Source organism: Balaenoptera musculus, chromosome 2 (genome assembly GCF_009873245.2).
Source record: "Balaenoptera musculus isolate JJ_BM4_2016_0621 chromosome 2, mBalMus1.pri.v3, whole genome shotgun sequence".
Lineage (NCBI taxonomy): Eukaryota > Metazoa > Chordata > Mammalia > Artiodactyla > Balaenopteridae > Balaenoptera > Balaenoptera musculus.
The window spans coordinates 162,006,767-162,019,442 of NC_045786.1; the positions used below are offsets into that span (position 1 = coordinate 162,006,767).

Here is a 12,676-nt window from a genome sequence, read left to right on the forward strand (position 1 = left end):
TCAGTGAAGGTTGTGGTTTCTGCCGTAGCTGTCATTTGTGGCCCCTGCTGCGCAAGCTCAGAGGACAGTGTGGCTGGCCGTGAGAGGCCTGGTGCTGCTTTCTCCTAGCCTTTGCGTGTCCTGCCTCTGTTAGTCTTTTGAGCATCGGTCTGTGCCAGGCTTTGGTAGGGTCCAGTGCTTCAACCTTCCAGGTTCTCCTAAAACACTTCTTCATCCTGGTCATCAGTTCCCACTTACTAGTTAACATCCGGGCACCTGACAGATTTCTCGAGCGCCTGATTGCTCTGGCTTCTGCCCATCTACACTGTTCATACCAAACTCAACCACCCTGCATAGTGGTTCATGCCGCCTAGAGCCTGGATCCTCTGGATGTTCCTGTCGTCCCACGTTTCTGTGAAGTCCCTTATCATTCAGTCTTTTGCTCATCTGCTCTGCCTTTGCAGATGCACATTCAGTACCTATTCTTGATACCATGCTGGGCCTATGGGCCTGCAGACGTCCCCGAGCTTGGGATATTGATCACTAGATCTGCCCATCTACCGAGAGCTTGATCGGGACATAGGTGGGTGTGCGCACGTGTGTGTGTTCAGGGGAATTCACAGTTTACACTGTGGCAGTTCAGGGCATCCAGGGTGGCAGTAATGCAGGGGTGGTGGTTCAGAGAAGAGAGAGATCACTTCTGCATAAAATAACTAGATGAAGCTTCAGGACGTGACACGTTTTGTGTTTGATAGGCCGAGGTGGAACATTAGGTAGAAGAAATCATGTACTTGAAGTCCTGAGGCAGGGGGCGCTGCCAGAGAGGGCAGTGGTCTGGCCTGGCACGGAGAGCTGTGGGGTGGGAGGGCAGCCTGACCACTGGATAGGGCAGGGCTTGTGGCGCTGGCCTGACGGGCAGAGGACTTGAGGCTTCGCAGGTGGGGAGCACTGAATGCCTTTGAACAAGGGAGCGAGATCGCCAACAGTGTTTTGCTAATGTTACTGATGGTGTCTGTCCTTGTTCAAGGCTTTATAACTGATGTAGTGTTCCCACGATAAGGCCATCCCCGTGCCCTCTGAGATCTAAGTGGAGCAGGTATTTTATGAATGTAGAAACGGGTGCAGAGCCGAGGCTGCTCATCGAGGACATGGTCGAACCAGCACTTGAACGGCTCTTTCTTCTAAGTCATGACTCTTTCTGGAATTGGTTTATGGGATAGAATAGAGGAAATAAAGCATGGGGGCAGAGAAAACTACTGAGAGACTGGTGCAGAGTTCCAGACACAGAACTATAAAGGTGGCCGCAGAAGGGAAAAGCAGAGGGGCGTTCGCAATAGAAACCTTACAGAAGAATCCAGAGGAACAGGCTGACGAGAGCAGGGCGGGAGGAAGCTGGAAGAATTGGGTTACCTGCAAGGTCGTGAACGGAACTCTCTGGGGAAGTGACAGACGCAGGCACAGTTCGTGGAGCTGGTCGCTCACCCCAAGGAGGCTGCCCCTCACGCCGTCTCGGAAGGTTTCTGGGGAAACCACTTGTTGGCTCTGTGGCATCAGTACTTGGTGCTATTGGCTGTGAGGTTCCCAGAGGCTGCCCCACTGTGGGACCCAGGGAAGCAAAGGCGAGGTACTTGCCGTCACAGACTTTGTTTGGGGGCTCAGGGAGGGATCTTCTTCAGAAAGCCTTTCAAGGTCTCTAAGGGAATTGACCAAATACTGGCTATTCATCAGACCTCTCAGTGCTACCTGGATTATAAACAGTCCACTGCCTGCAGCCACACCCTTGCTCTCCACAGCTCCGTCCGTTTTCTGAGCTGTTTCCCCACGTGGGAAACCAGGGGCTGGGCTAGATCAGTGGTTTGGGGCCGTGTTCCCTGGAGCCCTCAGGGTCCTGGAAACCACTTTCAGAGCTCACTGTCCTGCTTTAAATGTTTCCTTTGAACAAAGGACTCTCCAGGTTAGGAAAAAAAAAAAAAAAGTTAAAAATATATTACAGTAGATAACCTCCCAGAGCCTATTCTAACAAAATTTCATGGATCTGTTCAAAGTATTAATACTTTCCAAATGTTTCCTTTGTGCCGTGCTTTACAATTTCCTAAGCACTTCACCTAGATTATTTTATTCATTCCTCATTATAACCCAGTGAAGTGAACAGATGGTGTTAAACCCATATTATAGACAAAGAAATTGGTGCCCAAAGGATGTAACCCCAAGGTAACAGCTGACCAAAACCAAAACTCAAATCTTACGAACGTGTTGCTTTTTTCAAGTTCTTGTTTTGCCTTTCCACTATAGGAGATGGACCAAAATAATGGAACGTTTCAGTAGAAAATGAAATAGCAATCAGTTTTGGGTTATAACATTGGTTACTATTAAGTATACACTGAAATTGTTTGATATGGTGTTCTAAATACCAGTTTTGACCCGAAATTTGATAAGCAACTTTTGATCCCGCTTGACAGTGTTTTTTGTCATTTTGGATTCTGGATGCTGACGTGATGGCTTTTTAAGCCCGTGTGATTCGATTTGTGGGATCAAAGAGAGAAGGATTCTTTTACAGACTAAGTTGACCGCTAGGCTGGACTGTGTCGTGGATTGAAAGCTAGGCTTCCAAATCCAGATTCAAAAGGGGGTCGTTAACATGCCTGTGAATGAGAAACAAAGTGAGGTTGCAAGTGGATTTCTCAGTTATTTGGTGATCTGTCAGAATCATAACTTGCAAAAGCCCACACCCAGGTATCTTATCTCTTCTAGACTCTGCTCTTGCTTATCTATGGAAAAACATGGGTCATAATCATTTTCATTTTTCTTTTTCTGCTGGCATTTCTTTGTTGATACATTGTATCTATAAATCAGATACCAGCCCCCAAAACACAGCTCATGTGATGTGTCCTTTTTGGTACTTAATCTGACAAGATTGTTGGACATCTGCAGGATTGGTTTAATTTTAACCATGCTTTTAAGTTCCTGGCACTTTATCACTCATATCTGTATTGATAATTGGTAGACATATATCTGTATCAAGGAGACCAAAATCCTTTGGACATACTTTACAAAATAAAATAGAAGCTCACTGTATCTCTGGCTCGGGGACTTGTGATAGGATTATTGAATCAGTGAAGCAATCTGATGAATGATTTTTGGACCCATCTACCACTATAACCTTCTAGGATTAGGACGCCCAAATGGACCTGCCTTCTGGACAATTCCATTGCTTGGTGAGTCACACCAGAGAGAAGGACCAGAGTCAGCCTCCCATAAATTTAGCCAAGTATTCAGTGATGGTAATAGGTAGTATCTATTAAGCATCATGTATGTGCCTGGGACTTTACACACCTTATCTGATATAATCTGCACATCACTTTTATGAGGCAGCTGCATTACCAGACCTTACAGGTACGGAACTTGAAGATGAGCAGTGTTGGCTCTAATTGTGATTGAAAGGTATGTGAGCTCAGACTCTACTCTCACCCACTGGCCTACTGTGCCTCTCCTGCTTACTTGTCAACAATTAGACTTTTTCCCTAGATTTTGTGGTTTAAAAGTTTTTAATTCTCCAACCACAATGAACAAAATAGTCTTGATAAATTGTACCTTCTAAGCCTTTGTGTATTAGTCTCTTTTCTCAAATTAATTAGATATTTCCTGCCTGCCTAACATCTGCAGGATTCAGTCCTGGGAGACATCTGTGGGCTGGAAGAGCCATCAACAGCTTCTTGATGGAGGGGAAAGGGCTCAGTTATCCACAGGAGTGGGTAGGGTGGAAGGCATCGTGGACAAGGAAATGATGTTTGCAAAGATGTGGAGGCAGTCGGTAAATCAATTCAGTTAACGGTAGGGGAGTCATGAAAAGACATGCTGCGAAATAAGGTTGAAGGGGGGCTTCCCTGGTGGCACAGTGGTTGAGAATCCGCCTGCCAGTGCAGGGGACACGGGTTCGAGCCCTAGTCTGGGAAGATCCCACATGCCGCGGAGCAACTGAGCCTGTGCACCACAACTACTGAGCCCACACACCTAGAGCTGGTGCTCCGCGACAGGAGAAGCCACCACAATGAGAAGCCCGCGCACCGTGACGAAGAGTAGCCCCCGCTCGCCACAACTAGAGAAAGCCCGCGCACAGCAACGAAGACCCAATGCAGCCAAAAATAAATAAATTTATTTTTAAAAAAAGAAAGAAAGAAGATTGAAGAGCATAAACTTGGTCAGACTGTGGAGTTTCCTAAATGCCAGGCTATACATGTGCTTTGTATATGCTTCAGGAGAAAGGATGCATTGATACTTGGAGAGCCACTGGAGGAAGACATAGAATGAGAAACCAGAGACAGGGCAATCCGTTTGGATCTAAAGTCTGGGGTGGAAAGGACTGAACTAGGGAGATCTTCTTGGAAAGAGAAAGAGAATGTTACAAGGGGTTAAAAAAGCTTGATCTCTGACTGTACATAGCTGCCAGTGGAACTGAGAAGACCAAAGTCCCTGAGATTTCTGAGCCTGACTGAGATTGTGGACAGAATCGAATTCAAAAGAAAGCTGGTTTTCAGAGGGGAAGGCATGCTGATAGTTTTCGGTTTTGGGGTGTTGGATTTGGGGTAACCATGTGATATCCCAGTGGAGAGATCCAGCTTGTGGTGCAGATGCCCGTTTGGAAATTTGATGATCAAAGTTGGACGAGTCTGAGCGTCATCTTGTTAAAGTAACGGTTGCGGGTGGTGAGTGGGAAAGTCGCTGTGGCAGGGAAGAGAAGAGGAACCAAGGGCAGAGCAGAAACTTAGAGGGTACAGTTCGGAGTGGAAAGAGCAGCAAATCTGAGAGAAGCTGAGTCAGAGAGCTGGGGGAGAACCAGAATAGTCAAGTGGAGAGAAAGCCAAGGAAACCAGAGGCAGAGGAGGAGGAGAAAACCACATCAGCACAGCAGAGAGGTCTACAGCGGTAGGTGAGCCGCAGCACTCCTGAACATCTGGGGCCAGGTCGTTCTTTGTTACGGGGCCGTCCTGTGCATTGTTGGGTATCTCGCAGCGTCCCTGGCCTCTAGAAAATGTCCCCAGACATTGCTAAATGTCCCCTAGGGGCAAAATCACCCCCAGTTGAGAACCACTGGTCTAGAAGCCCACGGGGTTTGGCAGTTAAGAATATTATTTGAGTGGAAGGCAGACAGCAGGTTTGGAGGGGAAGAAAGGGAAGCTGCCAACACCCTGTTTTAGCCCAGCAAGACCCACTGCAGACTCTGACCTCCAGAAGTGTAAGACCAAAGATTTGTGTTGTTCTAAGCCACTAAATATGTGGCAATTTGTAAGAGCAGCAGCGGGAAACTATTGCACACTGTATATCAATAAAAAAGACAAATGACAATTTAAAAGTGGATAACTGGCAGAATTAAGACATAGTTTTAGAGAGAAATGTAACAGAATCCATCAAAATTAAAGATTCTATCCTTGCATATACCTAGATACAACTCACATCCTTTGCAGTGAGAATATCTTTCTGTATTCCTCAAAAATATTTTTCAGTACATAAAAAGAAACAGAGCCCAAGCACAATACAGGAAAACCTACAGCAAATGCAAAGGGGAAGGTGACTCACAGTGTCATTGTGTGTGTGTGTGTGTGTGTGTGTGTGTGTGTGTGTGTGACAGGCATGCAGCTGTGGGGTTTGAGGACAGGGTGACAGCAGCACGAGCTCCAGTTGATCGTTTTCCCCCCTCGTCACCCCAGCTGCTCCATCTCCATCCTCTCTCACGTCCACTGTCAACGTTCTGTTTATTGCATCTGTCTGTGAGAGCATCTGCTCCCCCACCCCCGTCCTCCGGGATGTGTGGCTAAAAGCTCGGTCTGTTAGGCGTCTCTGCGCTCCAGGCAGCCACTGCCAACATCAGGTACCAACCGTGAAAGAAGTGCTGTATCAAAGGACACATTTCCCAAAGCAGCAGTCATCCTCGGGGATTCAGACACCTTGCAACAGAATCTTAGAAGTAAACTCGGTCAGCCGCTCCAGCGCTCACGCTGGGGTTGGAGGTAATGGCTTCTGCTGCTTCTGCTATGAGATGTTTGTTAGGCTTTCAGATGCCTTTGCAGGGTCGGCCCAGAGATCACCTTCCTTGCTCCCTTCTCCTTTCTCGTATGGCTGTTTTCCCAACACGTTATCATGGATTTTATCTTCGCGGTTGGAGTATGTAGGTGGAGGGACTGAGTGAGTTAGAGGCGAGGATGGACATCTGTAGTCATTGTAGACTGTTGTCTGGAAAGGGATTTTTGGCCTCATCGGCTGAGATCCGTCATTCTAGAGACGAGAAGCTAAGGCCCAGGAGGAAGAGGAGTGCCTTTGGGTGTCTTTGTGGGCGATACCCTCTTTCCTGATTTGGGGTCCAGGGAGCTGTTCTCAGCATTGGCCTTCCTTTCTTCACCGTGTCCCTTATGTGGCATTCCTGTGCTTTACTGAGCTTTCTTTCAGGAATTCTCTGTTATACATTATTAGTTTAAATTTACTCTTAAAGCTTTAAACTGTGGGACAAAATTCCCATAGTATGGGCTGAGATCAGATCTTTAGCTACAGCCACGCTCTGAAGGCTGTGGCAGAGAACTGACCACAGCCGAGCTCCTGGTCATTGAGGGGCCCATAAACTGTCCAGTTGAATAACTGACCGTTGGTCATCTTAGCAGGGGCTCAGGAAAAAAAATCCCACCCTGTGGAGGCTTTGTAATGTGTCAGTTTTACACATTTTGCAGAGTCCCTTTTCTGGACTGGACCAGGGCTGAACCACATTTTGCAGAGTCCCTTTTCTTGTATGTTTCCGGTTAGTTTTCTTGTATGTTTCTGGCTAGGATGGGCCCCAAAGGAGATTCTTGTGGGGATTTAGAGGGCAGATGCGAAGTGCACTGTCGTGATAACCCACACATTGTCACCTTGGGCTGGCTCACCTTCTCGGCATGAGGTGGCAGCTGGCCCTGCATTGCTGCGTTTTTTCCTGGTCCTGCTGCAACTTCTCTAACCCTGGACCTCGCCAGGTATGTGCGTTTAGCTCCGGTGAGGGCCCGGCTTCTGCAGGACACCCCACCCTCAGTGCCAGAGGCAGCACAAAAAGACATGGTTTGAGCCTGTGTATGTGGCTTCAGCTCGTTGCTTGTGGTTCTGGCTTGTTCTCCTCCACTGTGTATTCATCCTCTGTGGCTTCTGTCCACCCTGCAGACCTCAAGCTGCGGCTCTAGGGCAAAGACAGCAGCGTTACCCAGACTGCTTTACTGGCTCTCACAGCTACTTTCCTGATGTCAAGTTCTTGTAAATTATATATATTGTATATTTCACACACACACGCATGCACACACACACACGCACACACCCCCAAAGTGGTTCTGCTTCTCTGGTTGAACCGTGACAAATAACACACCTCCATCCCCCAGAAGCCACTGTTTTATTCACCATTACTCTCTTAATGGCTCGGGCAGAGTTTCTGATGGACAGTACAACGCGGGACATCCAGAATCCTACCCTCCGAAGTTCTCCAACTTACAAATGTTCGATACCCCGGAGAATGCAAAGTCAGTTCAGACCCCAATGCTCTCAGGTGATGAAGCACATCCAGTACCCAGAATGAAAGCACAGCACTTGGGGGAGAAGCAGCTCAGGCCAGCAGGAGACAGAAGAGTCATGGAGAACTGCGCTTGAGGGGCGATAGTGGCCACAGCAAGAAGCCAGGACAGGCAGTAGGCGTGGGTCCTGAATGGAGAAGACGAGAAGCTGGAACTCCTTTGGCGTTTCAGGAGCAAACAAGCTTGTCATAAACAGCCCTGTGGTGCCACTGTGCCTCTGCCAGACACTGGCGGTTGCCCATCCACACACAACAGCAGGCGGGTCGGAGTCTGCAAGTATGTACCCCATGTGCTGGCCGCCCTGCGTACCAGTGATCCAAAGTGTATTCAGAGTGTAGAGAAGTATCAGAGATGCTATTTCAGGAATAAAAATTTATCACCTAGACAGCCTACAAGAGACTTTTAGTCTCATTATTCAGGATAGAGTTTAAGGTTCCAGATGCTTAGAATTCTACTAGAAGCCAAATACAAAGGAGGGTTGCAGGAAACCGTCTGAGGAGATGTTCTCATGATTTCCACTGATCTTTACCTTGGAATAAGCCCTCAGATCTTGGGATGTTGAGGAAAACGTGATTCGTGAGGGAAGAGTGAGAATAAGCCTTCCGGAAAGTGCCTCTCGCCTATAATGTTCTGCCGACAAGTTGAGGGAGTTACCAGGAAGGCGATAATCTAGAAAGCTGGAAGAATTATTCATAGGAAGACGGCTTCCACCTCACGCTCACTGATTGGTTTTGCCACTAAACCTGTGTCTTGGCCCAGGCGGTCACTTTATGTTACTAACAGGCGAGAGAAATAAAAGCAAGCTGTTTTTCTAGAGTCGTAGTATCACTTTATTGTCAACTTCCCACTTCCTCTGCATTTTATGTCTTTGTGACACATCACCGATAGTGATGTTCATGATTGTGGCTCTTGGGCATCAAAGAAAGGTCCCCTGTCCTCAGTGTGGTCCATTTAAGAAGGTAGGGAGGTCTGTGAATACCTTTTTTTTTTTTTTTTGAAGTTATAGCTTAATTGCTCTAAGAGCTTCCTTAGCTCTGATTTCCATACTCCTCCTTGTCTGTTCCCATAGAATGCTGAACAGAGATCGTTCTTTTCACCTTATTGATGCCTGTTTCTCCTTGACTTCAATCTCCACGACAGCAGTCCCAGCCCTTGGCTCAGGAGAGTGGTTGATGCCCCAGTGAATGAATCTTTAATGAATCTTTCTGTTATCCACAAAGTCAGGCTTTAAGGGTCTAAATAGCTGAGGTTTTACTCTCCATTCTAAAAATGAGATAGAATTTGGGTGAGCCTAATTGAAAAAAATGGTCCCAGCGGGTTTGCACTGATTAATGGGTGGATGAGAGCTCTCGGCCTGCTTTGCTGCGGGAGAGAGTTTCTAAAGATGCCCCGGAGCTGTTCCATCTCCGCTCCTGAGCAGCCTGCTTGCATCCTGGTGCCTCCGGGCAGGTCCAAGCCGCCTTCCTCCCGCTGCATCGTGTGATTTTCAGCCATATCTACAACTCTTTGTCCACATAAAACATATTGTAAAGGCACTATTTCTTTCTGGATACAAATACCAATCTAGTGCCCTTGGAGCTGTTTTCTTTTGATTGAAAGTAGAAATTAGCAGTCCCTGGCCAAAACCAGAGGCAGAAAAGGGAATGTGAAGCTTAAGATACTACTCTGTAAGATGACATTGACATAGTTTTTTTTTTTAATTATAGTTGATTTATAATATTAATTTCAGGTATACAATGTAGTGATTCAGTATTTTTATAGATTATACTCCATTTATAGTTTTTATAAAATATTGACTCTGTTCCCTGTGTTATACAATATATCCTTGTGGCCTATGTATTTTATACACAGTAGGTGGTACCTCTTAATCCCCCACTTCTGTCTTGCCCCCCACTTCCCTCTCCACACTGTAACCACTAGTTCTCTGTATCTGTGAGTCTCTTTCTGTTTTGTTATATTTATAGTTGTTTGTTTTATTTTTTAGATTCCATGTATAAGTGGTAACATACAGTATTTTTCTGTCTGACTTCATAAGCATAATACCCTCCATGTCCATCCATGTTGTTGCAGATGGCAACTTTTCATTTTTCATGACTGAGTAATATTCTAGTGTGTGTGTGTGTGTGTGTGTGTGTGTGATATATACGAGGGGTCCCCAACCCCCGGGCTATGGACTGGTACCAGTCCGTGGCCTGTTAGGAACTGGGCCACACAGCAGGAGGTGAGCGGTGGGCAAGCGAGCGAAGCTTCATCTGTATTTACAGTAGCCGCTCCCCACTGCTCACATTACCACCTTAGCTCTGCCTCCTGTCAGCATAATAGTGAGTTGTATAATTATTTCATTATATATTACAGTGTAATAATAATAGAAATAAAGTACACAATAAATGTAATGCACTTGAATCATCCTGAAACCATCTCCCCCCACCCCACCCCAAGTCCGTGGAAAAATTGTCTTCCACAAAACTGGTCCCTGGTGCCAAAAAGGTTGGGGACCGCTAATATATACCACATCTTCTTTATCCATTCATCTGTGGTGGGCACTTAGGTTGCTTCCATATCTTGACTGTTGTCAATAATGCTACTATGAACATGGGGGTGCATGTATCTTTTCAAATTAGTGTTTTTGTTTTCTTAGAACATATACCCCAGAGTGGGATTGCTGGATCGTATGGTAGTTCTATTTCTAGTTATTTGAGGAACCTCCATACTGTTCCATAGTGGCTGCATCAGTTTACATTCCCACTAACTCTGCACCAGGGTTCCCTTTTCTCCACATCCTCGCCAACATTTGTTATTTGTGGTCTTTTTAATGATAGCCATTGACAGGTGTGAGGTGATAGCTCCTTGTGGTTTTGATTTGCATTTTCTTGACATAGTTTTTTTTCTTAAGTGCTACTTTTATATACAACAAAATGAGATCTCCTGTCTAGGGCTACAGCAGGGTAGTGAAAAGGAAAGGGATTTTGGGGTGGGGGTCTTCCTAAGGAAGGATAATTATTTTAATAGCTGCCCTCAGGGGAAAACACAGGTGAGGGTGAAGCTATCTCTAATTAGCAGTTGGATAAATCTTTTTTTTTTAACATCTTTATGGGAGTATAATTGCTTTACATTGTTGTGTTAGTTGCTGCTGTATAACAACGTGAATCAGCTATACATATACATATATCCCCATATCCCCTCCCTCTTGTGTCTCCCTCCCACCCTCCCTATCCCACCCTTCTAGGTGGTCACAAAGCACCGAGCTGATCTCCCTGTGCTATGCGGCTGCTTCCCACCAGCTATCTCTTTTACATTTGGTAGTTATATATGTCCATGCCACTCTCTCACTTCATCCCAGCTTACCCTTCCCCCTCCCCGTGTCCTCAAGTCCATTCTCTACGTCTGCGTCTTTATTGCTGTCCTGCCCCTAGGTTCTTCATTTTTTTCTTCTAGATTCCAAGAAACATTTTTTTTTCTAGATTCCATATATATGTGTTAGCATATGGTATTTATTTTTCTCTTTCTGACTTACTTCACTCTGTATTACAGTCTCCAGGTCCATCCACCTCACTACAAATAACTCAATTTCGTTTCTTTTTATGGCTGAGTAATATTCCATTGTATATAGGTGCCACATCTTCTTTATCCATTCATCTGTCGATGGACACTTAGGTTGCTTCCATGTCTTGGCTATTGTAAATAGAGCTGCAGTGAACATTGTGGTACATGACTCTTTTTGAATTATGGTTTTCTCAGGGTATATGCCCAGTAGTGGGATTGCTGGGTCGTATGGTAGTTCTATTTTTAGTTTTTTAAGGAACCTCCATACTGTTCTCCATAGTGGCTGTATCAGTTTACATTCCCACCAAGCAGTTGGATAAATCTTGAGGATTATAGCACAGCAGGATTTACATTCCATTTCCCACAATGCAGGACTCTGCCAGAAGCTGAATGGACATGATTGCGGCTCTCGGGCATTGACCGTCGCTCTCGCAGCTGTGGGAGTTTGACCCGCGCTAAAACGCCTCACTGAGTCAACCCTCTCCCTGTCCTTGTCCCCGCAGCGCCAATCTGTCCAAGGCCGCCTGGGGAGCGTTAGAGAAGAACGGCGCCCAGCTGATGATCCGCTCCTATGAGCTCGGCGTCCTTTTCCTCCCATCAGCATTTGTAAGTGCACACTTGATAGATGATTGGTCACGAGTGACGCGAATGGGGGTCTGTGTTCTCTTCTTGAGTCTCGATGACCTGCCCGAGGTCAGGAGGTCACAAGCTTGTGCACTGACCCGGAGCCCGCGCTCCCAACCGCAGGCTCGAGCCGATGAATCTATTCACCGATCACTGTTCTGGATGTGAGGGGATCGCTGCTCTCAAGGAGTGTTCCAGATTAGTGATCAAAGGCATTGCTTTGGGTAAAGTTAATAACAATCTTTAAATGAAGATTGTGAACCAGCGTGTGAAAATTTACTATAAGGTAGTAAGTGACAAGTCACCAAAGGGGTGAGTCAGCCAAGTGCGAGGCTTGTTCTAGGTGACTGGAGACCGCCTTCAGAAGCTGGTCGGCTTGGGGGCAACGAAGGATGCTGAGGATTCTCGGTCAGCGGAGAGGAGCTGGAAGGGCAGCCTCATGGGAGGAATGGCCTGAGCACAAGCCGGGAGGCAGGGAAGCTCACAGCATCTGCTAGAGACAGAGTCCCGGGGGTCACGGAGGACGTGTTACCAGACTCACTGGGAAGCCCCCCAGAAGGGCACCAGAACAGCCAGCTTGCATCCTGGCTTTGGAACAGGGCTCAGTTTCTGCAGCTGAACACCCAACAGAGTAGCTAGTTTTCGTGTAGGGACTGGGTTTTACAAGCCGTATGTTTCTCTCAACACTAGAATTCCTCTTGCCCAGAGAGCTGTTCCCTCTTTAAGAGGCACACAGGGTCCCCAGTACCCCCCTCTCACCCCCAACCCCACTCTGGGCACACACTCGTTGGCGGATGCAGTTGGAACTGCCCACACCATGTGATGCCTAATGCTTTTTTCTTTTTCTTTTTTTTGCCCCTTGCTCTAGTTGAGCTAAACACACACGTGATGCAGCCCCATGGCAAACCACTTGGGCTGGACCAGAAGACTTAGCCAGGGCAGTGCTGTGTGCT

At 46.7% G+C, this 12,676-nt stretch overlaps 1 protein-coding gene across 6 annotated transcripts in view; it reads left to right on the forward strand.

Moving 5' to 3' along the window:
• TDP1 (tyrosyl-DNA phosphodiesterase 1) overlaps positions 1-12,676 on the forward strand; it is an 84,082-nt gene that overhangs the window by 45,796 nt on the left and 25,610 nt on the right. For 5 of the 6 annotated variants that reach the window (XM_036841325.1, XM_036841324.1, XM_036841323.1 and 2 more), the window contains one exon: positions 11,603-11,705. The exons of the other annotated variant lie outside the window; for it this stretch is intronic. In XM_036841325.1, coding sequence (XP_036697220.1) covers positions 11,603-11,705 — 103 coding nt within the window. The remainder of the gene's footprint in view (positions 1-11,602; positions 11,706-12,676) is intronic. 6 annotated transcript variants of the gene reach the window in all.